This window comes from Macrobrachium rosenbergii, chromosome 12, assembly GCF_040412425.1.
Source record: "Macrobrachium rosenbergii isolate ZJJX-2024 chromosome 12, ASM4041242v1, whole genome shotgun sequence".
Taxonomy (NCBI): Eukaryota; Metazoa; Arthropoda; class Malacostraca; order Decapoda; family Palaemonidae; genus Macrobrachium; species Macrobrachium rosenbergii.
In genome coordinates, this window is record NC_089752.1 from 30,720,702 (window position 1) to 30,747,138 (window position 26,437).

General features: G+C 37.3%; 4 protein-coding genes across 4 annotated transcripts in view; 1 reads left to right on the forward strand and 3 right to left on the reverse strand.

The window, feature by feature from the left end:
• LOC136844493 (zinc finger HIT domain-containing protein 1-like) overlaps positions 1-26,437 on the forward strand; it is a 320,239-nt gene that overhangs the window by 248,699 nt on the left and 45,103 nt on the right. The window lies entirely within an intron of this gene.
• On the reverse strand, positions 1,097-15,001 carry LOC136843987 (piggyBac transposable element-derived protein 3-like). The gene is made up of 2 exons (XM_067113003.1): positions 14,235-15,001; positions 1,097-1,346 (listed from the first exon to the last, which is right to left on the reverse strand). The coding sequence occupies exons 1-2, from the start codon at positions 14,999-15,001 to the stop codon at positions 1,097-1,099; spliced, it is 1,017 nt and encodes a 338-aa protein (XP_066969104.1).
• On the reverse strand, positions 13,651-15,850 carry LOC136844212 (uncharacterized). Its single transcript, XM_067113224.1, has 2 exons — positions 15,738-15,850; positions 13,651-15,468 (listed from the first exon to the last, which is right to left on the reverse strand). Exons 1-2 carry the CDS (start codon positions 15,847-15,849, stop codon positions 15,227-15,229), a joined length of 354 nt encoding a protein of 117 aa, XP_066969325.1. The 5' UTR covers position 15,850; the 3' UTR covers positions 13,651-15,226.
• Positions 23,863-25,107, reverse strand: LOC136843988 (uncharacterized). Its single transcript, XM_067113005.1, has one exon. The coding sequence runs from the start codon at positions 25,105-25,107 to the stop codon at positions 23,863-23,865; it is 1,245 nt and encodes a 414-aa protein (XP_066969106.1).

Sequence of the window (26,437 nt, forward strand, 5' to 3'; positions counted from 1 at the left end):
TGGGGAATTGATACAGCATCATTATAATATCCTCCTAACATTATCCCATTTCGAGCGAGTCACATAATTGGCTTTCTAACTAGACACTCGTTTTCTGGGGCGTCTATTCACATACTCATTATGATTTTTTCGATTTTTTCTTTTTATTACATTTTGTTTTTACCGAAGTTAACGTAATGTTCATATGTTCATGTATTTATCTGGCATGACAAAACAAATCAGAGGCTGTTTTTTTATTTAGCGTAATGATTACTTATGATCAGCAAACACCTCCAGTTTAATGCATATCTAGCAGTCACAGATTAGTTCTCTGAAAAGGTGCTCACAAACGGAGGCTGAAATGGAGGGTGCTCCATTTCCTCTCCTTTGTTGATATTGTTGCTGCAAACATGAAATTCTTTCCACATTTAGGTATCACAATGACCTGAGGTTTTATAACTATAACGGCCTGTGTCATATATTCATAACACACAATCATATTATATTATTTCATACGCTTTCTGAGTATTCCGTTTTTTCACTGATATTTTTTTTATCATTTCTTTTTGCAGCTTCACCAGGATTTGTTCCGAAATAATTTCGGCTTATCGTAGGTAATCAAATCAATTTTTTTTATGTTTTCATCTTTACAGCAAAAACCAAAGGTTATTATCTTCTCAGAGTATTAGATTTACTTGACATAACATTCCCCTGTCGGTAGTATTTACTCACATATAATAAAATCACAGTTTCGATGAGGATTCTTAATTCTGATCCCGATTGTAAGATGAAGGACATACTTCCAATTCATTTGACCACAACCGATGAAGATAAAATATCATTAGTCCCATTAGCTTCTCTCCTTGTCTCCAGGAAGGTTCGCTTTCCATGACATGATCAGCCAAGTGAAGATTCCCTCCAAGGCTCTTCGATCATTGTGGAGGCTTTTAAGAAATCTCGTTTTTCTGTGCAGAGCGTGAGACACGATTTTCCAACGCTGTGACCTTTCAGATTGTAAGATCGCAATGGTTTATTGAGAGTTGTCGATTTATTTTCTCTCTACCTGTATTTTAGCGTTCTGTCCTGTAGATACGTGCACGATAATGCAGTCCCCTTTCTAACTCCAATAAGTTTCAGATAATAATGATAACTTGCTCTCATCAGATTTAAACTCCACTCTTTCCCTTCCCAATTTCTGGTATTCCCTCAGGCTTGGGCAGCACAAGGGTGTTAGATTGCTCGTTCCAGCAGTCACTGCCTTTGAGATAAAATCACCCCACATCGCCTGTCGAAGTAAACGTGAAGCACTTCCATCAGCCAAATGAAAAAGTGGACCATCTTCAGGGAGTGCCTGTTGTCCTTCCTTCCTTTGAACAGAGAAAAAGAAGAGAAAACTACTCTATATTTGATTTTTCTATTCCTGCAAGACCAGAATGGCTTTGCGCCCTTTCAAAGAGAAACGGCACGGATGCTCAGTGAAAGAAGCTGAAATTAAAGCATCAAATTTGAAAGATAATTTTTTTTTAAATAAGATACCTGTTAAGTCAAATGACTTTGAATGTGCATGAACGTTGCAGTATATAAAGAAGAGAAACTTGATAATAGACTCGTTTAAAGTGAAACTAGATATTAATGACCTTAGTGAGACAAAAGTAGAAAGGCAGGATTTTCAAGATAAAGGAGGACAAAGAGCAGACGCGTCCGTTGTCTCAGATATGTAGAATACAGAAGACGGTAGATCTGGTTGTGTCTGGAAGACTGTATGAAAAAGTACAAATGTATTTATACAAGCATTGTGTACATGAAATTTAATTCCATAATGAAAAGGTTAGATACACGTATAATCCAGGAATGTAAATACAGAAAAGGTGTTTCTGCTAAGGGAGCGGGTGATATAACTGGTACGTTTCCAGCACTTGGGTTGAAGGAGAATGAAGGGTCTTGTGTATATTTTAAAAATGAAAAAATGGCGAAGAAAAGGCTATGACAGATTATGAGTTAGCACAGAAAAATGGATCAGTAAGTTGATGAATGAAGTGGTAAAATCAAGTGTGGCTGGAATTATATTGGATTATGCTTTATAGTTTAAGCAAATGTGAAAGTAGTAAGTAGATTTAGCTCGAGTTGTAGGGTTTATAAGGAGCCTAATTAATGAAATTAATATAAATGAGCATTATCTGAAAAAAAGCTGAGAATAACATACAGTGTTAAAGATATCAAAGTGAAAGCAATTTATGAGGGATGTGCAGAATTTTAGAATAGGGTCATGAGGTTAGTAGGAAGCGCTATTGAAAATGTGTGCTCAGAGGGACGATCAGTTAAACACTTCAAAGACAAAAAAAAGGGATTATCTGGAGTAGCTGCGAGACAAAGGACATACACTATTTCTCATAATGAAGCCTCGGCTTCCATTATATGAAACAGAGCACAGCAAATATATATATATATATATATATATATATATATATATATATATATATATATATATATATATATATATATATATATATATATATATATATATGTATATGTATATGTGTGTGTGTTACTTTGGTTATTCGGCTAATGAGTTTACTTATTAATTACTGTGATTTATATAGCCTTGCTTTACCTAAGACCCACGTAATCCTATCAATTAAGGCTGAAAGTTACTAAAAAAAGACAGATAATTAACTTAACCAGATCGGTCGCCAGTTGAAACTGGGTTACTGAATATCGATTTATTGTGAACACATGAATTAAATAAACAACATTACTCAAACAACTAGTTTCAACAAAAAAGAATAAAAGAAATAAAAAAGTGGACTGGGATCTTACGGGAGCTAATAACAGCTCCAACTTCATCTCACTTCGGACACAAGATATTTCAACATAAATTAGGGGATTACACAATGGCTGGGCCTATTGTGCCGCGTCTACAAGCAATTTCAAGCGCGTGACTTGAGGGTGGTGATATGCTAAACCTTCTCCAAACAAGATTCTGGCCAGGTTCCAAGGCGTGCCCGATTCTGGAAGAGACGTATCCAGATAGCAATTCGATGTCAAGGACCTCTCAGTTATCATTAATTGACTGCAAGGGATGAATCTCAGATCAAGAATATTACGTTAACACCATGGAGGATAATTTATGCAATCTCACTAGGCAACATAATTGTGCTTCATATAATTGACTTCATAAATGAGATGTGGTTTTACTAGGATTTTCCTTAGTCAGTGACTTTAAGAGAGAGGGAAATTTGAAACATGCAACAAGTGCGACGACTAAAGGAAAGAACTGAGAGTAATTGTCATCTTCGGACTTACCGCTGGATTAGATAATGCAGTGACCAGTTGTATTAGAAGCCCTGGGTCCGTTGAAATGGCAATTCCCCCGGATGGTCAACAAGAGGGCGAAGAGCAAAGGGGGGAGGCTGTGAGAGACCTGGTGCTTGTGCTTTCAATGAAGGATGCCTCTAGACTACCGAGCTGGGTCAAGGACTCAAGATGTGTGGGTGCTAGCTTGAAAAATTACAAAAACTCGCCAGTACGAAGGTCAGAGAAAAGTGAGCTTAAGGTACAATCTAACTAAAGGTGGTCCTAGCAAAACCTACCCTGTTGAATATGCCCCTAAACTAAATTTCATACCCCCGTCTAACGATTGGTGTTTTGGAAGAACAACCCAGCTCTCTGGTTTCCCTCCCTAGACTGCTTTATAAAGAGAAAGCTTTGGTTCTTTCTTTTTCATATTTCTACTAAATCAAGGAGGAAGAGAGAGGTCGAACAGGGTAATATTTATAATATATATATATATATATATATATATATATATATATATATATATATATATATATATATATATATATATATATATATATATATATATATATATATATATCTGCGTGTGTTTGTACGTAGGTATGTATATGAGCCATCACACGGATTACTTTATGTCCGTCGTCACAGAAACTCAGAAAAACGTAAATTCTATCAGTTCGTCGATTCAGCCGATTCAGAGTTGAGAAAAAATGTAAGATTTTGATATTCATTACTTACGACGTTCTTATAAAGGATAAATCCGTTCGTGAACAAAACAAGATTCCCATAAATCGCTTGAATCGGATCCTTCCATCCTCCCAAGTCCTCCTCTTCCCTCCTAGGGTCATCGTTTCCCCTACTCCCACCCCCCACAAAAAAAACTTTTATTTTCACTACATTTTTCTTCCAGGCTTTCACTTGGAGGACCTGCTGTACACTACGGACGGAAAAATGGATTATTTTTCCGCGATTTCACTTCTTTGCTGCAATGATAAGACTTCCGGGAGAATTTTATGAGAATTTCCATTCTAACATTTATGTTCCTTTTCTGCATAAAAACATCTTTCTTAGCTAAGGCGTACATTTATAAGACCTATTGTCGAAATTATATCTTTTCCATTATGCTGTGATGTATCTACATAACGGGCAAATTTGCCAGCCTTACAGCACTACTTATCTCTGTAATTACACTTGCAACCTGCCTTAGTTCTAGGAAAAATGCTGGTACGAAACCAACGTAACCTAAACCCTCAAACAACTGATGAGTACAGAGATTCCAAAAGGCTGAGTACTCGGCCTTGACCTGCCTATAAGGTTTCGTTTCACCTGCTTCTTTCTCAACGTATGGTTTAAAACCACTCAGTCCATTAACAAATGCATTCCTTTTTACTAGCTCCTAGCCCGGTTTGGCACAAGGCCACCCACCTTAATCTAACAACTGCAGTTGTAGCTCTTGACCTTCGCCTTAAAAAAGATTCCCCCGTACTCGGGGCAAAATGGGACGTTGTTTAAATAACAAAAGCCCGTGCTGAAAACAACAACAGTTCTGTGAATATGTGACCAGATCTTGCTTGTCTTTGGAAGTTTCAACCCATAAAGTTGTTTGAATCATTTCAGTTGTGCATAACTTAATTGGGTGGAGTATCTGGGCCAACGTCAGGTTTTGATCACAATACTAATGCTCTTTAAACTTTCCTCGTTTATTCATCATTGTATTCGTCACCGTAAACTATCAGTGTGGGAATCGTTTTATTATTTATAAACAATCCCTTTTATCTTCTTTGCTATCGCACCACTTTGCCACTTACGAGCATTCCATTCTGTGGAAGTTTGCTAATAAAGTTAGTGGCCTCTGGACTTCTTCCATGAGAAAATGTCTCTTTAGGAATAATAATAATAATAACATACTTTTCTGAAACTACACCGTGCGGAACGTTTGGGCGTAAATCTCCGAGTGCAGCGCATATCTCATATTCTTCATTTTTCTTCTTATGCAGAGAGAGATTTATATAAGGTTTTCGAGAAACCCGTGTGCATGGAAGCATGCCAACTGAGCTGACGACATGGCTGGTAAAAGCACAATATCCTCGGCAATGGTAATGCACTGCGAGTCTCTCTCTCTCTCTCTCTCTCTCTCTCTCTCTCTCTCTCTCTCTCTCTCTCTCTCTCTCTCTCTCTCAAGTGGCTTAATGACAAAAACTAAAATCTCTGTCAGAAACTAGAGTTCTTTTTATAGTTAGGTGTTTATGAAAGATAATAATATAATGATAATATTAATGATGATATTATTATTATTATTATTATTATTATTATTATTATTATTATTATTATTATTATTATTATTATAACACATCCCTCTCCTCCTGTAAAGAAAAGTAAATATCTGACAATAAAAATCTCTGTGAAATTCCTCAGCACTTGCACTAACCAATCATACGGACTCCTTCAACTTCAACACGTCGTCTTTCTTACAGTCATGAATAATGCAGATTCCATTGAAGACATCTGAATGGTGTGAAGCATAAAGTGTCTTTTACAGACTCTCTTTTCGTGGCGTCGTCTTGGACGCGTATGACTTTGTCTCCCAGAACCACAGTATATCATTCTTCTTCCTCCTACCTATTATTATTATTATTATTATTATTATTATTATTATTATTATTATTATTATTATTATTATTATTATTAAAAAATATTTTTATGGAACAGGAATAGGATCTCGTTAACTTCTATAAAGGAATATTTTTAAAGAAAAACTTCGATAATTAGACAGCAATTTAATCAGTTATTAGATAGATATGCTGATACATAAGCAGCAATATTAATAATGTATAAGATATCGACAACTTTCCCTCCGCTTTCTCTCTTCATATTCTGTGCATCGACATTATTAATTGTCACACACACACACACACACACAACAAGCAAAACTAAGAAATTGCGAACACTTACAGTTGCAGTCGGTTGATGTATTGTTTCTCAGTATAGGAATCGCGTACACATTTCTTCGAAAACAAAAACTTCGAAGTGCATTCACTTCGAAAGTGTTTTACTTATAAAATCAAAACATCGAAAAGTTGGTTTCAAACACTTTCTTCGAATACAAAATTTACCAATAATGCGTTAATATTTTTATATTTTTTCTCTTTTTTCTATTTTCTTTTTCCGTTCTGATGATAATAATAAAAATATTATTAATAACAATAATAATAATTTTAACAATAATAAAAGGGGTAATAAAAACCAGTAGTATCAAGAACGTTTATTAAAATATAAAACAATTTCCATGATAAATTTTATTAAAATATAAAATCATTAATATTTTTATTTTCAGTTTCTTTTTTTTTAGAATCTGGGATTGTGTGCAATTCATGCAAATAGTCTAATATATTGGGTGAATCATCGAAAGAGGTGACAAGGTTCTTCAGACGTGCGGCAGTAGCTTTATACTCTTTTGAAATCTTTCTGAACTCATAATCACTATTTATTCTTTCTAAGTGTACTACGTTCAAAGTTCGTTCCCTTTTCAAAGCAATTAGAAATTTCCATATAGTTGGATGGTAAGAAGAGACTTGCTGCATAAGTCCTCTATGCTATCCCTCTACTGAATTGTTTGTTTTTGGCAAGTCCTTTTCTACAATGTCGTAGCATGACCCTATATCTAATAATAAACTTGGGAGCACGTCGTCTTCCCCGCCTATCGAGAACATTTTCTGCTTCATGAGGAATAATATTGTGATCAATGAGCATGTCAAAACCTTTGACAACTTTGCTCGGTGGCAAAAATGCAAGAGCTGAAAGCATGCGGATGTTTAGAACAAACTGAGCATCAGTGTCGTAATGTGATTTGAGTCCATATTCACAAACTTTCCTATATATGCATTGGCAAAAATGGAAGAAGCAACCATAGTTACAACATGATGGAAATTCCAAGGTGATTGCATTTATCATCCCCGTTTCAAAATCTGTTTTTTAAAATCGAATCGATGGACAAGTTAGGGACAAGAACTTTTATGTATCAAAAATTCCACATAGTTTTGTTCTTTTTTATTCGGTAGCAGTGCATAGATGAGTGGAATTGTAAGCCCATTTTTAACGCCAGGAATGGTATACAATTGTTCATATATACTGGGTAGTGGGTACCGTTTTGAATGTCCCGTCGGCATACCAGTTAAGGCAGGTAGAGAGAAATTGCAAGTTCCGGTATGTGGAAAAGATTAACATTCTGTTATCAGATGGAGCAGAATCAAACATTAAGAATTGGTCACCATTACTGGTTTTCGTTTGCTCATCTGTAAAAACCAAATCCTTCCTGTGCATAGGCACAACCAATTCAGTATCGTCTTTTTGTCGAACACGGCTCACTGTTCTCTTGATACTATTTGTAGAAAGTAAAGCCACAGCTACGGCTTGAGAAACTTGAGATGCTGCACTAGATATTATGACGTCGGGTGCTTCTCTGCTATCTTTCATGAACTGGTAAATTTCCACGTTCGCAGGATCGCCTGCGTGATTATTTTCCCTTGGAAAAGTCCTCACCTCATTGTCTATCGTTATTGTTCGGTTTTTGCACTGATTTTCAAAATCTTTACGTTTCCAATATGTTTTGTTCATCATTTGTTTATCTTTTACAAATAAAAATCCGTTTAAAAAGAGCATTGGCTCTCCTTTCGAGTTCTTGATAAATTCGGCCATCTTCAAGTAGGGTGCTTCACTTTGAAGTATATTATTATAATGCTCTACAAAAACTGACTTCGTAATGAGAGAGAGAGAAACTTGCTTCTTTTCTTAAATTAGTCTGAATTGGTGACTCGAAGTAATTGGCCTGTCGAAGATATTTTACTTCGAAGTTTTTGTTTTCGAAAAAATGTTTTCGAAGAATTGCCCGTAAGCGGTGTCGACACGTGTCAATTTGGTTCCAGCAACGGACGAAAAAACGATAATTCCATTACCTGAGATGAAAACGTGGCGCAGTAAGCTAAACACTGCTTCTTCGGGTTCTAAAACCAGAACACTTAAGATGTCGTAAACTGAGATTCATGAAAAATGAGCTTGTATACTCATTCATGTAAAAAAATTTTTGTTACATGTACCAGTTTTTCTCTCTCTCTCTCTCTCTCTCTCTCTCTCTATATATATATATATATATATATATATATATATATATATATATATATATATTTTTATATTATATATATATGTATATATAATATATATATATATATATATATATATATATATATATATATATATATATATATATATATATATATATATATATATATGTATAATATATCAACTTTGTATCTTTGTATTCACAGATTGATCATTGATGCTGCCCAGTAGCGTTGAATAAGAACCTCATTGTCCCATCAGTAACAATGTTAGCAAAATTTGGTTTCATTTCACAGGCAGAAGGTTACTGAGAGAGAGAGAGAGAGAGAGAGAGAGAGAGAGAGAGAGAGAGAGAGAGAGAGAGAGAGAGAGAGAGAGACCTTACCTTACAGACCTTACAATTCGTTCGGGTTGCCCCAGGTCCCTCAGTGTGAGGCGCCTTTGATGTCTACCAGAGAGTTGCTTACGCATCTTCCGGTATATTTTGCATCTTCCAGTCTTGGATGGTCTGGGATGCATCTTAGATATTTGTCGAGCTTATTCTTAAACACATCTACGCTCACTCCTGTTATGTTCCTCAGATGAGCTGGTAGCGCATTGAATAGACGCTGCATTATCGATGCTGGTGCGTGGTGGATTAATGTCCTGTGTGCTTTCCTTAATTTTCCTGGTATAGTTTTTGGCACTATTAATCTACCTCTGCTTGCTCTTTTTGATAATTTTAGTTCCATGATATTTTCGGTAATTCCTTCTATCTGTTTCCATGCTTGAATTACCATGTAGCGTTCTCTTCTCCTTTCAAGACTATATAAATTTAAGAATTGTAGTCTTTCCCAGTAGTCAAGGTCCTTAACTTCTTCTATTCTAGCTGTAAATGACCTTTGTACACTCTCTATTTGTGCAATATCCTTTTGGTAGTGTGGGTACCATATTATATTGCAATATTCAAGTGGACTACGTACGTACGTTTTATAAAGCATAATCATGTGTTCAGTTTTCTTGTTTTGAAGTGCCGGAACAACATTCCCATTTTTGCTTTGCATTTTGCCAATAGAATTGCTATTTGATCATTGCATAACATATTCCTATTCAACATCACACCAAGGTCTTTAACTGCTTCCTTGTTTGTGATTGTCTCATTATTAGGTCCTTTATATGCATATAGCATTCCTACTTTATCACCATAGTTCATTGATTCAAATTTATCAGAGTTAAATACCATCCTATTTATCTCTGCCCATTTATATATTTTATTTAGGTCTCTTTGTAGCGAGTTCCTATCTTCATCACAAGCAATTTCTCTACTTATTCTTGTGTCATCTGCGAAACTTCTTACTACTGAGTCCTTAACATTACTGTCTGTGTCTGCAATCATAATCACAAACAGCAATGCAGCTAACACCGTACCCTGTGGTACACCGGATATTACCGTAGCTTCATCCGATTTCTCATCGTTTGCAATCACTATCTGTTTTCTGTTTTGCAAAAATTCTTTTATCCATCTTCCTACTTTGTCAACAATGTTATGTTTTCTAATTTTTTCGCTAATATATTATGATCTACCTTGTCAAAAGCTTTTGCAAAGTCTAGGTAAACCACATCTGTATCTTTTTCATTTATCATATTTTTATATATGCTTTCATGGTGGACTAACAGTTGGGTTTGTGTACTTTTTCCGGTACAAAACCATGTTGTCCTATAATGAACAATCTATTTTTCATTAAATGTTTCATTATATTTTTTTATTACCCTTTCATATACTTTCATAATATGAGATGTCAGACTCACAGGCCTATAATTACTTGCCTCTAGTCTTGAACCACTTTTGAAAGTAGGAGTAATATATGCTAATTTATGCTCATCATAAATCTTGCCTGTATCTATACTTTGTCTTAATAATATTGCTAGCGGCTTTGCGATTGAATGAACCACTTTCTTTAACAATATGACAGGTACTCCATCTGGTCCTGCTGCTGATCCATTTTTAATTTCATTAATAGCCTGCACAATATCGGCTTCTGTAATATCTATATCTGATAAGTATTCAGTATTTTCATCTCTTATTTCTGTATCATTATCTTCATTTTCAATTCTAGGTGTAAATTCACTCTTATATCTTTCTGCTAATATGTTGCATTTCAGTCCTAAGATTCTACTGATTTCATAGACAGTGCAATTATTCTATACCAAATGACAACCGTTGACTAATGACGGACAATTCTTGCGTTTCGTCATTAATATGAGAGGTTCTGGAAGCTAGAGGCTGACTTTTGTTACAGGGGGTGTCTTTTCAATGGTCATTTACTTCTGACTTGGGCAGTTGTGTTAGACAACTTCATTCTCTCTGCACACAAGCCACCCCTTAAACAACAAAGGGGCAGGGTGTGGAGCTAGCAGTTCCACCTAAAAAATAAATGCACACAAAATAACAGCAGAAACAGAAGAGGCCTGACAGGAGTGCCTCCTGCAAAAAGAGAAATAATGCTAAGCTTTACAGAGGAAAGAGGGAAACCAGTTGTAAAGTCAAGAACTGGCCAGGAATTAAAGCAAATAAATAGTTTAAAGTGCTTTGGTTCTGTCTCAGGTGAAGATGGTGGATGTGAACTGGAGTGCAGCAGAGACTCAGAGCATTCTGTGGAGACTTTCAGGGGTGATTCTTGATAGGAGGATTCTTTTGAGGCTTTGGATTACACTCTACAGAACAGTGGTTAAACCAGTTCTGCTGTAAGATACAGAAACGTGGGGACTGAGATGAAAAGGGAAGAGCCCTAGGAAAATCAAAGATGAAAATGCTGAGATAGGTACTGAGAGCGTCGCTGCTGGAAATCATTGAAAGTGAGCAAGTAAGAAGAGCGGTCGGCGTAAGTAAAATAACAAATAAAACCAGGTAATGTAGGACGAGGTGGTATGGTCATGTGGTCCGCAGGGATGATGATGCTCTGGTCAAGAAAACATGATATGGCCGTAGGGGTTAGAGAGACGAAACTGCTGGGCGTAGAGCGCGCAGATGCTTAAACTGAATTCTGTGGAAAAGGAGACTAGAGCAGCCGACCTCATAGGAAAATGGGATTAAGGTCGTATAAAAAATAATATATATATATATATATATATATATATATATATATATATATATATATATATATATATATATATATATATATACGCCAAACCGGTTTAATTTATAAGTCAATAAATCTTACGACGGTGGGCGAAAAAGATTAAAACATCTGCTTAATGAACCCAATGAAAGACAAAAAAATGGATACAAAGCAATGAAAATTTGTTAAGTCCTACTAGATACAAAAACACCAGGAAATTCGGTGCCATCCAGAGTTTTCGTGAGTTCTTTTCGTTAGGAGAAAAAGGAAAATATAACGAAAACAGTATTCCGGGAAACAAAAATAGAAAGGAAAATTGTGAGAGTAAGTGGGTGAATGTTTTGGGCAAAGAGGAAATTGACAGGAGGAAACTGAAGCTTTTAGGATTGTTGCCAGAAGTCACTAAAAACCATATATACGTATGTGTAATATATATATATATATATATATATATATATATATATATATATATATATATATATATATATATATATATATATACGTACATGAGAGCTCTGTTACCCTTGAACGACAATACATATGAAGTGAAAACAAAAGAGAAGAAAATATGAAATAAAAACGAAATATAAGAAATAAGAAATGCACAGTAGATAAGAGCTTCGTCTGTTTTTGCTAAGTAAATATATATTTTCATTACTGAGGTTTTTTGCAACACTGAGAACTAGAGAGAGAGAGAAACACGAAGACAGGCAGAAAAAGCCGAAGCAACAAGACATTATAGGCAACAGTGAGAGAGAGAGAGAATGAAGTTGTCTAACACAATTGCCCAAGTCAGAAGTAAATGACCATTGAAAGGACAGACCCCCTGTAACAAAAGTCAGCCTCTAGCTTCCAGAACCTCTCATATTAATGACGAAACGCAAGAATTGTCTGTTATTAGTCAACGGTTGACATTTGGTACAGAATAATCGCACTGTCTATGAAATCAACAGCATATTAGGACTGAAATGCACCTCTCTCTCAGTAACCTTCTGCCTGTGAAACGAAACCAAATTTTGCTAACATCGTTACTAATGGGACAATGAGGTTTTTATTCAATGCTACTGGGCAGTATCAATAATCAGTTTGTGAATTTTTATGAGAGTACAGCACAGAAGAAAAGAAGACAGAACTAAGAAGCCGCAGCTCCGGATACGGACCCGTTAATTCAGAGTAACTTCTAGACATAGTATCGCTCACCTAGGGCTGCTAGAGAGACATACCGCTGGTTGTAACCCTGAGATCTGTACTGCCATTACGGACAGTGATACCAAACAGGATATGTCAATTCTGAACATGGTGTCGTACGTCAGTTTTGGGATATCTCATTAGTTTCAAGAAGTTATTCTCGCCTCCAGGCACTTTACTTCAATTATTAAAGTTGAATAGACAAAAGAGGAAAAACGACCGTATCTGTAACAATTTTTTTAACGAAAAGACGTTTTTCTTAACCTTATTCCTATGAGGTTCTATGAATACGGTTACCCGGTCCCACTCTACTGAAGGCGCTGTGCAAGACCACAAACTCACTTGTCAAATACACGATAATGCAGAGACTTTCTAAGATTTATACGGCATACACCGTATTAATTGACGAATCCAAGCTGTCATAAAACTCAGAGAACAATAAAGCCTTCTTTTTTCCTTGAGACCTGATACTTTCACCCCTTCTGATTTCAAGTCGGGCTGTACTGTACAGCCTTGAAGTGCAAATTTAAAGGCTCTAAAACCAACATTCGTAGTGCATCCTTTGATGGTATTATACGCCAGCAAACAGAATTGGACTACTATTTATATTTAGCCTAAATTCACCAGAACAAATTCACTATTTTTATTTCATTTTAACGTCTTTGATGTCATCCAACCCTTAACACTGACAAGAACGTCATTTAGTTTTTCAACCGCCAATAGCTTAATCCCAGCTAGTACCAGTGTGCTTTATTATGCTTTGATCTTCATTAAACTTAATTTCTGAAGTGTTTTTGATATGTTTGATTACTTGTTGCTAGATTTGTTTATTATTTATATTTTCATGGAATGTACAGGTATTACCCCCTAGGGAGTCAATGGGACTTAAGGGTATAAGGAATAAATGAAAATTATAAATTTCAGACTTATTATATTTGAATGCTTTTTATACAGCATTTTATTGATAGAAGCATGATAAAAAGTAAATTTCTTTGAATTACAACCGTATGAACATATACATGTACAATCATGCGTGCAAGCGCAGCTGTACAGCATGCGTAATACAAAGAAAGCAAGTAAACAAATGGGAATAAACAAAAACGCAAAGTTCCAGTACTGAGTAAATAATAAAGGAACCACTTCATGTAGAATACATAAAAAATACTTAACATAAAATGTGATAAAGGGTTTGTGGATAATTGTACAGCAGAAAAGGGTATGTGCACAGCAAAATTCTATTTTTCGTGAAATATTTGCCAGCATGACTTCAGATGAAGAGTGACATTACATTTTGCGCACTGAATTTTCCCAATCTTCTTACACACAATGATTAGTGTTGTCTGTCCTTACTTCCCTTGGTGGGAGAGTTTTGCTTCCTTTTGGGCCTGACCTTAGGGCTTTTGACTGCACCAATTTCAGGCTTTGCTCTTTTGACAAGGATCTGAACAATAGACCGTCTATATTCTTTGTTAGGAATTGAAGTTCCTGTGCTGATTTCATAAAGTCACCGGCAAAACACCATCCCTGTGTTCAGAGCAGCAATAATTAAGAGGAAAATACCACTTCTTTCCTCTACTTGCAGGGCTAAAATCTGACAAAGATCTGTCGAACAAGTCGACACCGCCCATGCTTTTATAATATGCTTTTACTATGAAAGGTTGTTCAATGTTCACTCTTCCTACACCGTTTTGCCACGCCAATAGGATTAGACCTTCGCAATTACTGCAAAGAGTAACAACAGCATTATCATTCCACGTAACGATTTCAACATTTCCATCTGATCGATAGGCATAGGATCCTCTTGGCTTCTTTTTCACATCTTTTGCAGTAGGCAATGGGCAGTGTTTTGTTCTGTTTGATCTGACCGTACCAGTGGCATTTATTTCCTTTCCTTTCAGATCTAAGACTATGTCATATGAAGTAAAAAAATTGTCAAAATAGAACCTGTGCTTGGTAGGTTCAGTACAAGCAGAAATGCATTCCCGGATTACTCTACTTCCTAAAGGTTCCTTGGACGACTGGTTTTCTGATTTACTTTCATAGATCTTTACATAACAGGACATCCCAGTTGAACTAGCCATGATCCCTGATTTGAAGCCAAATCGTATTGGCTTTTGTCTGGCGAATTGCTTGCAGGAATGACGCCCGTAATAAGGCGTCATAGATTCGTCAATACTCAGAATTTCATGAGGAATTCCAAATTGCCTAATGTTTTCATTCAAAAGATCATACAGAGGTTTCACTTTAGCCATTTTCTCATTACCAAGGTTTGCATTGTCAGCACAATGAAGAAACTTCTTGATTTCCTGAAACCTATTTCTGCTCATAGTTGCAGCAAAGATGGGCATTCAAGATCTTGTGCTTTGCTCCAATAATCCTTCTCACTTGATCTGATATTATATCCTGATGAGAACAAGAGTCCTATAAAATTCATAATTTCTTCTACTGTAACTTCAAAGCTTTGGCAATTCTTCTCACGTTTTGCATAACGATTAGTTTCATACACATGGAGTTCAAGAAGACCTTCAAAGACCTTTATGAAAATATCCCATTCACTTGAAGAAGATAGCGCTGGAAAATTCTGAGAGTTTCTTAGAAGCATATTCGCGCTCCTTCCCACTTTCCGATTCCATCTCTTTCCTTTCAATATTTTTCTTCATCCAGCGAGGTTTATCTTCCACAGGAATCATAGTATCTACTTTAGCAGCTGTTTCATCTGGAACACCAGAAGGGTCAAGAAGATCATCATCATTTATATCTTCTTCTTCACTTCCATTTCCACCCTCTGGAATGCCTGTAAAGAGAAGCAAATGTCAGACGTGATATTATATTCAATAATAATGAAAAAAAAACTATATTTGAAAATATACGCAAAGAAAACATGATAAAGTATGTAATAACTGCCTTCTGATTCAAGCAATCATGTGACTGTGTGTGTGTGTGTGCGTGCGTGCGTGTGTGTGTGTGTGGGTGTGTGCTTGTGTGTGTATGTGTATCTATCTTTGCATGCGCAGATATTCTGTGTGTGTTGAATTCAAGGATCTGTGTAGCAATAAATCTTACCTGTAATAACAATATCTGCTGTCTTGATATTTTCATCTTCAAGGCTTTCTACGGCATCACGGAAAAATTTATGATGAATTGTTCCCCTGAAATAGAAAGAGTCTGGATCCATCTCAGCTGGCAGTCAAGGATAGACTAATGGCAAGTGTGCTTTGCACAAACCCATCGGCGTCACCACTCAACATGTTTCAGCAGGTTCACTTGATCATACTGTACTCTAAGTCATGCATGTTCAAACCTGCGCATAGCTCGGTCTACAATGAGAGGAGTGAGTAGGTATAGGTGTGTGTGTGTGTGTGTGTGTGTGTGTGTGTGTGTGTGTGTGTGCGCGCTATGTTGTATGTCTGAGTACTTGCCATGTTATGTGTGTGCGTGTCATGTATTAGTTCATGTATATGCATGTGTTCGTTTTGTATATATGTAAGATGTGTTTGTGTGTGTATGCACCCAATCAAAATTATGTGTGTGCGCATGTTATGGTTTAGTTCATGTATATGCATGTGTTTGTTTTGTATATAAGATGCGTGTTGGGGGGGGGGGGTTGTTTTGGTGCGTGTGTGTGTGTGTGTGTGCGCGCGCACCCAATCTAAATAGAGCAAAGGTGAAATTATAATTTTCCCACTGAAATTCAGAGCGCGATGTTATTGTTGATGCTTTTATCTCTTTATATCAATAATCAACAATATATTGTTTATATCGATACCCCTAAGTCCCATTAAGTACCTTAGTTTCACCAGACCACTGAACTGATTAACAGCTCTCCTAGGGCTGGCCCGAAGGATTAGACTTATTTCACGTGGCTAAGAACCAATTGGTTACCTAGCAACGGGACCTACAGCTTATTGTGGAATTCGAACCACATTATACCGAGAAATGAATTTCTCTCACCAGAAATAAATTCCTCTAATTCTTCATTGGCTGGCCGGAGATTCGAACTCGGGCCTAGCAGAGTGCTAGCTGACAACTCTACCGACTCACCCAACGAGGAACTCCTAAGTGCCATTGACTCCATCGGGAGTCACTAAGGAAAGATAATCTGATTAAAATCAGCTAATACGTAAATAGTTGCAATACATATGTTTTTTTTTTTGAAGGAAAATATGTAATCTAGTTAATTTAGAGGGTAATGAATGTGTAAGTTGACATTTACTATTTTATAAAAATGAAATAGTGTGTAACGGTGAAATATGCAAAATCACTGAAAATTCAAGTGATAAGAAAAGCCATAAAATTTTAGAAAATCATCATTTTGCTTCATAGACAAGTAGTTTTTATCGATATCTGTATCTTAAAACAATTTAAAGTTAAAATAGTCTTGTAGGTAATTTATAATGAATATTTTAAAACATGACTCCTCAGGTAGTCAATGGAACCGTCTGGGGAGCTTTACTCCATGTCATTGTACTGTAGTACAATTAACAATCCAGTCATATAAATGCAAAAGAGGATTGGACCTAAAATACTTCCTTGGGGTACTCGTCTGCTTAGTGTTTCATAAGAATGTGAGTTTCCCGTGTGCACATAGTATTTTCTGTCTCACAGAAAGGCTTCTCCAATAATTCCATTGGACTGTAAACCATTTAGGAGCTGTTCATGCACAACAGTATCGAAAACAGCGCTGTAAGGTCGAGTAAGACCAAAATACCACATTTACCTTCATCCAACGTTTCTACTGGAACATTTTCAACAGAAGAAAAAGTCTGGGATTCCCTCGATTCTAACCGAGAATATGGTGGGGTTTAGTGTGTGTTGGTTACATTCTCTCTCTCTCTCTCTCTCTCTCTCTCTCTCTCTCTCTCTCTCTCTCTCTCTCTCTCTCTCTCTCTCTCTCTCTCTCTCAAGGTGCGTGCGTGTGTACTGTGACCAGCTACAGTCGAATGGCCTCCAGTGTTGGCAGGCAGATAGTTTTGTGGGAGGTGCTGCTCCGAAATAGAATCTGGACCCTTTAACTGAAGTGAGGTCAGAGGGATGAGGGTTTGCAGTTTTTATAGTGTACTTTGGCAGAATTCTGAATACCCACATTCTCTCTCTCTCTCTCTCTCTCTCTCTCTCTCTCTCTCTCTCTCTCTCTCTCTCTCTCTCTCTCTCTGTGCGTGTGTGTGTGTGTGTGTGCATTTTCAGCTCGCGGAATTCTTACTTTTCAATCTCAATAGCCATAGTCCTTGAACTATTGTAATTTATATTGTGAGCCACTTTAATTTGATGACCGTGTAACCTCTCCTTTATATAGAACGACTGGATTTAGTTTTAGGTTGCGTGCGACAAGTCTCTTATTCGTTTTAACTAAATGTGTTTTCCGTTTAGAGGTTGTATTAATTCTCCGATTCGTAAGTCTCGTGCCTTTCTCAGCAGTACCCTATTCACCGGTGACGTCAACGGAGGCACAGGTTTTTCAGAAAACGGGCCTAATCGTTTCATCCCTCATGGAATCGATTGCCTGTCTGCTGCAGGCAGGGCAACCTCAAGACAATGAAAATCCTTTTGTTGAATAACTGGTGAAAATACATTCTGGATCGTAAACGCTTCCAGCAGGGGCGTTCCTAGACATTTTGGGGCCCGGGGGCACACTCCCATTTGGGGCTCCTCTTATGGGGTGGGAGGCGAGCGAAGCGAGCGAAAGCAGCGGGGGGGTTCGGGGGGGCCGCTGTAAGCCCCCCGGAAAATTTTTAGAATATGAGCAATTGTAGGATCATTTTAAAGGCACTTATAAATGCAAATTTCAGAAATTTTATTTCTTAAAACTAGGTGTACATTGAATAATTGAAGATCCACTTAATCCAGTTCAACATAATGATAAATGGTAAAAATGAGGATAACAGTAATGTACTCTGATGGCGATATGATGTGGAGGGAATTAAATGAATCAATATTGCTGGAAGGGACTCCATTATGTGAAGGGAGGTAGATCAGAGTGAAGGGAGTTAGAGTGAATGGAGGTAGAACAAAGTTTGGGGCGGTAGAACAGAGTGAAAAGAAGTTAAAACAGTGAAGGGAAGGTAGAACAGAGTGAGGGGAAGGTAGAAGAGAATGAAGGGAAGATAGAACATAGTGAAAGGGAGGTAGGACAGAGTGATGGGAAGAAGAACAGCGTGAAGGAGGTAGAATAGAGTGAAGGGAGGTAGAACAGAGTAAATGGAGGTAGAATAAAGTGAAGGGAAGGTAGAACATAGTGAAAGGGTTCAAAGGGAGGTAGAACAGAGTGATGGGAGGAAGAACAGAGTGATGGGAGGAAGAACAGAGTGATGGGAGGAAGAACAGAGTGAGGGGAGGTAGAACAGGGTGAAGGGAGATAGAATAGAGCGAAGGGAAGGTAGAACATAGTGAAAGGGTTCAAAGGGAGGAAGAATAGAGTGATGGGAGGAAGAACAGAGTGATGGGAGGAAGAACAGAGTGATGGGAGGAAGAACAGAGTGAGGGGAGGTAGAACAGGGTGAAGGGAGATAGAATAGAGTGAAGGGAAGGTAGAACATAGTGAAAGGGTTCAAAGGGAGGAAGAATAGAGTGATGGGAGGAAGAACAGAGTGATGGGAGGAAGAACAGAGTGAAGGGAGGTAGAATAGAGTGAAGGGAGGTGGAACAGAGTAAATGGAGATAGAACAGAGTGAAGGGAGGTAGAATAGAGTGAAGGGAAGGTAGAGCATAGTGAAAGGGTTCAAAGGGAGGTAGAACAGAGTGATGTGAGGAAGAACAGAGTGAAGAGAGGTAGAACAGAGTGAAGGGAGGTAAAACAGAGTAAATGGAGGTAGAAGTTAGAACAGAGTGAAATGAGGTAGAATAGAGTGATGGGAAGGTAGAACAGAGTGATGGGAGGAAGAACAGAGTGAAGGGAGGTAGAACAGAGTGAAGGGAGGTAGAACAGAGTGATGGGAAGTAGAACAGAGTGAAGAGCTGTGAAGGGAGGTAGAACAGAGTGAAGGGGAAGGTAGAACAGAGTAAAGTGAAGTTAGGGAGTTAATTTAATATTGCTGGAAGAGAGAAAAGGGAGAGGAAGGACCACAGACCGCTCCGAGATTATAAACAAAACAAAAGCATTGGTATTCTTGTTGATCTTAGTACATTTGTTAGTAGGTAGGGCCTACACTTAACACTTTTCAAGTTGCTCACTTGCCCATACTGTCCTATAGTTTTCGACGTGCCTTCTTGGCAGCAAACTCCTCTATTATATCACTCATATCAATTTTATCCAGCACTTCTGATTCCACTGACATTAATACTAAACTACTAAGCCTGTTTTGGCTCATCATGCTGCGTAAATAGTTCTTCACTAGCTTCAGCTTTGAGAAGGATCTTTCACAAGAAGCAATAGATGTTGTTATGGTAAGTAAAATTCTGATTGCTATTGCAAGACTGGAGCAAACATCTTTTCCATAACTATTGATTTTTTTTTTCAAAATATCCACTGGTAGCATTGGTAGTTCTCTATTGAAAACATTACACGTGCATCTATTAGATCATTGAACAGGGAGATTGACTGGACATCGTCATAAAAGAAGGCAAAGTCTGCACTGTGTTTTTGAAGCGTTTCCTCGTCCATAGATTTTAAAAGTAACTCTGGTTGAAGAAGGAACCCAAAGTGCTCCACATGGTCTTCCAGTCTCTGAAATCTCTCCTTCATTTCCATACAAAGCCTGTCTAAGATTTCCCTTGCTACACGGTTAAATTCCTATTGCCTGCTGAGTCCTTCATCTGATGTACCTGTACCTTCTCCAGACATACGTTTCTTCTTTCTTATTCTCCTGGTTGTTGAAAATCCATAATTATTACTTCCTTCCTCCGCAAAGTTGATAGACTGTGTGATGATCTTTTCCCTTTCTGTCTCATTTCCCAAAATAGACGAGAGTTTATCTATGTAAGCAGCAGCAGCGGCTCCCTGAGTTAAGCAGAAGGCCAGATTCATTGAATCATTTAAATGTGTATTATCTGGGCATATGGGGCCATTATGGGGGCCCTCAGAGGGTAATTAGGAACCCTATAAGCAGTAATCAATTGACTTAGATCGGCCCTGCCCTTACCCCAATCAACTTACCCACCCTCCTCCGATCCGTATGAGAAGGTCTATAATGGGCTCTACGATTGGGAGAGGGCCCCTGGAGAGTCCTATTTCTTTTACATAACATTTTTGTTACATTTTTGTTCACAATATTGGAAATTGGGGCCCTTTAGTGGGCCCCAAACTTTCGGGTCCAAATATAAATGGGACCCTTGACCATTTTGGAGCCACTGGATTTAGCTTGTTCTGTCATGGCAGCAATTTTGGGGGCCCCCCTCACTTTGGGGCCCGGGGGGCGCCCCGCCCCCCTCAGGAACGCCACTGGCTTCCAGTTGATTTCATTTGGAAAACTTTTCTGACAGTTTTAAAGGACGCTTTTCTGTTTATCTAAATTTTAGACTTTGCTTAGCAACAAAATATGGTCTTGTATGCCTTTCAGTTTTATTTTATTGGTCCATATATTGTAACAAAATAAAAATAACGTTAATGTTCGTAAGCACTGCTACCAAAGAAGTTCATCGCCGCAGTATCGCAGTGACTTAATAGGTAACCGTAAGAGCAATTGTAAAGATGGTATGTCGTTTGGTTTTGGGCTCTCGAGCTCAGGAAGTCAGAGGGGAGCTCGAAGCTGGGTGACTCGTCGTGACTCGTGAGTTACTGACCAGTTTTGCCCAATATCAGGTGAGCGTGGAAGTGTCAAGGCTAAAATTCTTTTAAGCCTTTAAACAGTTCTGTTCATTTGGTGTTATTCATCTCGCCCGTGCTTCTAGGTGGAAAAGTTATTTATTGTTTATATAGTATTTCATTCCCAAGATATCGAGGGCAGTTACTGTAGCCTTGACGTAATACGACTGGATACAGATGTCAGTCGCAGTGCCTAGTTAGTTATAAATGATTTTAAATGAAACTTTTATATTTGTATTATCTTCACCATGGATTTGGTCAGTGAATATGATGACCTATATATTACTGTACTAAGATGTTTACCAGGAAAAGGAGCTAGTGACTGAGGGTAATTTAAAAGGAATGCCCACTGCCTACGTTGATTGGTAAATAAATAAATTACGGTATTTTAAGTATCTATATTAGCTTGCAATTCACGTAGGCCTGCATGGTGGGGTGCTACGTGAGACCATGGGAAAATAAAAGGATTTTTGTTAATCTGGCGTTAGGAGCAAGTGTGGTTAGCACTAGCGACTATATTATTTACAAAATTAGGTTAGTTTTATGACTGGCACCAAAACTGTAGATATCTGTGACAAAGTACTTTTATTCATTTGTACGGATTTTATCGTCTTGATTTCTGGTTTTTAGAAGGAATATTCCTTAACTTAGATAAAGGGGGGAACATTACAACAAATTACACTAGACTTGTTTTTTATAGTTAACTGGGTCACTTGGAAACTATTGAAGTAGTGTCACTACAGGGCCAAGGAAAAGAAAGGTATCTGTGGAAAAAAGTCACTACATCCTTCTATTTAGGCATGAGCAATCAAAGATGGACTAAATATATAATCCTTTGCCTGGGAAGTTGTAGCAAAATCTCATATCTGTGTCGTGATTAAAATTTTCTGTGGTAACTGACATCATCAGGAAAGAACACTCGTTATTTCGTGGCTGTTTAAAATGAGAAAACTGTCAGATCTGGTGTTTTCGTAAGTTGTTTTGGTAAAGAGTATTGGGATATATTTAGCTATTATTATCGCAGTAAGACATCTAACAGGGAAAAATAATGAAAAATTTTTCTGTGGATGGTAAAACAGGAATGTCCAGTGTTTATTATATATATATATTTTCATGATGTTGCCTTGCAGTATTTATATCTTCCTATAATTTTGATATATTTACTCTTTTGTTTATCATGTGTTATGTGTAATAATAATAATTGTTGAAATATCATATGTAGTGTAGTGTCAGATCTCAAAAGAGTTAGTGATTTAGATAGCTTAACAGCATAATTTAGAATTAATTTCATCTTTCTTGATAATAGTGTAGTAGCGGGAGAGAAAAATTTAAGTTTTAGACCAGATGTGTCATCTGTCATCAGTTCAGATAAGAGAGCGCTTTGTTTTGATTAATGTGTTGACAGGTCAAGATAACAATTGCTGCTCTGTTCTGGAAACCAACTTGGGTTTTTCATTTTGTTTTTAAAACATGCCAGTCATAATTAGCCAGTTATAATCTGTTTGATCATGTAAAGATATCTGTAAAAGCTTCATCTCATACAAGAAGATGAATGATTTCGCAATGTTACATGTGTTCCATACGATTTTTTTTTGTAAAGACGTGTACTTTTGAAAAATATGAACCAGTGTTGCACTGAAGCACATGGCAGTTGCATCATGTTTAAGATTGCATTGCTCTGATCATGTATTGTCACGATTGCATTCAAAACGTTTTCCTGGAAGTGACGTCACCTTCCTTTTTCTAGAATCTTCTCTTGTATCTTGTTCCCAAAATGCCTTAATGAAGTCATAAAAAAGTGTGTTTTGTGAATCTAAAGCAGCTGCAAGTGATTTTACAAAGGTTTTCACAAGCTTGTGTAAGATAAAGTGAATTTTACTTATTATTACCATGGTATAATAAGGTATATTATAGGTAAACCAAAATGTCGTGGCGGGTGACAAGAGGTCTGGTCAGAATGCTTCGTATTTGAATCTAAAAGTTTAGGACTTTTTCCCTTGTAGACACAGGTAAAAATCTCATCAGCTTATAGTAAAGCCGGATAAGTTCTCTACTGGATGGCGCGAGACCAATCCCGCTTCCTTCCACCCACACTTTCACTTCTTTTTTTTTCTTTTTCCCTCTTATTACAAATGGTTTACATCCTTAAATGTAAGTGCGACATTGCATTGAAGCAACCACATATTTTAAAACAATGTTAAAATTCATAATGTCTTAAAGAATTGTTGTCTTTTTATTGTATTCATTCTTACATTTAACACAATTATTTCATATCTTTGTAATATACATTTTTCATCTGTATATTTTTCTGCCTTATTGAAAAAGGGTAATGATAAATTACATAATAAGATCAAGTTTTTTTTATTTAATACATATAAAAAGAAAAGCAGTTTAAGCATATAATGAATATTAAAAATTATATATTTTACAATCAATAAAATCCGTAGACATTCAATCGTCGTCGTCGTCGTCATCGGATGTGCGTAATTCAATTACAAAAGACTCCATTAAGTGCTCCACATAATCATCTCCTTCAGAATCTTCCATCTGAAGTTTTTTCACATGCTTTATAGCATTAGCCCAGTTTTCCTTAGTGACCTTTTGAATGGCTTCTTGCATCAACGGTCTTAAATCCGCCATTTTAAAATTATTTCTCTGAGAGACATAATTTTTGACCTGCCCCCAAATCAGTTCTATGGGGTTATATTGGCAGTGGTACAGAGGAAGCCTGACGACCCTGTGGCCATGTTCACGAGCCAGCTTATCAATGACATATTCTTTTTCTGTTCGTGCAGAATGAATCTTCACCAATTGCAGCAACTCACACTTCTGCATGTCGTCTGTCAAATCTGCCCCTTTCTTGATTAGCCATTCTTTTATTGTATTTTTTTTATCAGCTGTCGTCGGTGGCTTGTCAGTAGCAACAGAATGGTACGAGGCATTGTCCATGACGATGACTGATGAAGGAGGGATATTCGGGAGTAGCTGGGATTTGAACCAATTTTCAAAGACGAAGCGATTCATTTGTTGGTGGTAATCTCCGTCATTTACCGCCTTAAAAATCAGTTCTGCATTTTGGACGAAGCCTTCCTTACTGCCAGCATGAAGAATGATCAACCTGGCCCCTTTGCCAGTAGGGGGGTTAACTCCTATTGCTTTTTTTCTGTCATTGGTAGTCCAGCACTTTCCAACGGTATAATTTTGGTTCAGCCAAGTTTCGTCAAGGTAAATAATTGGTTGATCTTCATTTTCTTGAACCTTTTTCATAATACGTAAAAACTTGGTCCTTGTAGCTGCAACATCATTCCTCTCTAATAAAAATTTTCTGCTGTTCACTCGCCCATAATAAAATCCGAGCTCGTGTAACAACTTCCGAAGAGATTCTTTACAACCTTTAAAGTCAATATCTCGTCGGGCTTCTTCCCAGATTTTAGCAATAGTAGGTAAATCCTGTCTTGCATAAAACCTTAGCGCTATTCGTCGCAATACACATTTATCAAAATCATCCAGCGCGGTTACTGTACAAGGACGACTTCTTTTCCGGTCATTGAACGTTGGTTCTCCATATTCTTTTCCGGTATTTCTCCCTTCCCTGATGATTCGTTCCATACTCCTCCTTGGAATTTTGGTAGCTTCACATGCCCGATCGTAAACTCTTGTCACATCAGTCAAGAGCCCATTGTTTACCTTTTCCATCGCGAAGTAATTGTGTACATGGTATGCAATTGACCTGGCTGAAGCAGGAAGAACACGTTTCTCAGTTTTTTCCGCTCTTTCCATGGCTGAAGCAGGATGAACACGTCTGCAAGTACCTTCTTTACAGGGTGAGTCGAGTGAATGACAATGCACATATACAAAACGTTGTCATATATAGACGGAGATGAGAGACAAAACTATTTTTATGGCTTTATAATGACGAGTTAAATCCTAATCGCTAGGGTGGGGTCGGGAAAAGAATACAGTTCTGCCAGGTCTATTTATCCTGTTCAATCTCAGCCTCGAGGTTAATCCCTTGTTTGTGACTTTACCTGTGATCTGTCATTTACTCTACTTTGTTTTCTAAAGAAACAAAGAGTAAATTTTGGTTGTTCTAATGATTTTCTATTCTGTGATTTTTGGATAATCACAGATCTTTAAATAATGCCATAATTTCGAACCATTTGATTATTGTCCATATTGCATTTTAGCTGTTCTTTATATACGTTTGTGTGTATACTATACCCTATCGGTTCCTTCATGCCGATTTAAATCGTTGTCCCCCACGATGCCAAATGCCCTACCATTAAAAGTCCTACCATTATCAGTTACCCCTTTTAATTCGTGGGTCCGTTATTATCTCCTGAGAGCCATATACTTCTGGGCGATCCCTATTGACTCGACTTTCCTCTGAAAAGCTCTCTATTCTTCCAAGCCTCTGTATTTCCATAGGCCTACTGAACGTCCACACTTAATTTATATATACTTAGTTTTGTGTTAATTTAACTATATATATTTGCAAATTCAAGCTCATGAAGCTCTCCCATTTGTTTATATATATATATATATATATATATATATATATATATATGTGTGTGTGTGTGTGTGTGAATGTCTTTTACTGTATGCATATGAGAGAGAGCGAGCGGCATAAATATACATAAATTATACAAGGGAAATAATCAGCAAAAATGAATCAGAAACCAATTATATTTACGTTGTATAACTTATGCTACCTTCATATATTACAACATGATTGGGAATATTTGATTTGGCATCGGTCTATATGCGCACACAAACACACACACGCAAAGGATACTCAAGGTCACATTTAGAAGAAATGAAAGCAAAATCCGGGATAAATACGGAGCGAACACTCCCTCTGTGTGCGTAATCCGCCTTTACCGCTGAGATTTTAGGCTTGAGGAGGTCAGTTTCCTTAAGGGTAAAATGACCAAAGGGATCTTAACTGCGAACGATATGGTCCGGGAAAACCGTCCTCTCACCCGCCACGACATTTTGGTTTACCTATAGGGAAATTTTGCCTTAG

Bases quoted from the DNA above. Each gene is read 5' to 3' on its own strand.
- LOC136843987 (XM_067113003.1), bottom strand. From the start codon at position 15,001: ATGAGCAGAAATAGGTTTCAGGAAATCAAGAAGTTTCTTCATTGTGCT. The intron at 1,347-14,234 runs GTATTTTCCTCT...CTCTGTTCAAAG, and splicing joins GCAAGTAGAGGAAAGAAGTG to GAAGGAAGGACAACAGGCAC.
- LOC136843988 (XM_067113005.1), bottom strand. From the start codon at position 25,107: ATGGAAAAGGTAAACAATGGGCTCTTGACTGATGTGACAAGAGTTTAC.
- LOC136844212 (XM_067113224.1), bottom strand. From the start codon at position 15,849: ATGGATCCAGACTCTTTCTATTTCAGGGGAACAATTCATCATAAATTT. The intron at 15,469-15,737 runs GTAAGATTTATT...TTCTCTTTACAG, and splicing joins AGCAGATATTGTTATTACAG to GCATTCCAGAGGGTGGAAAT.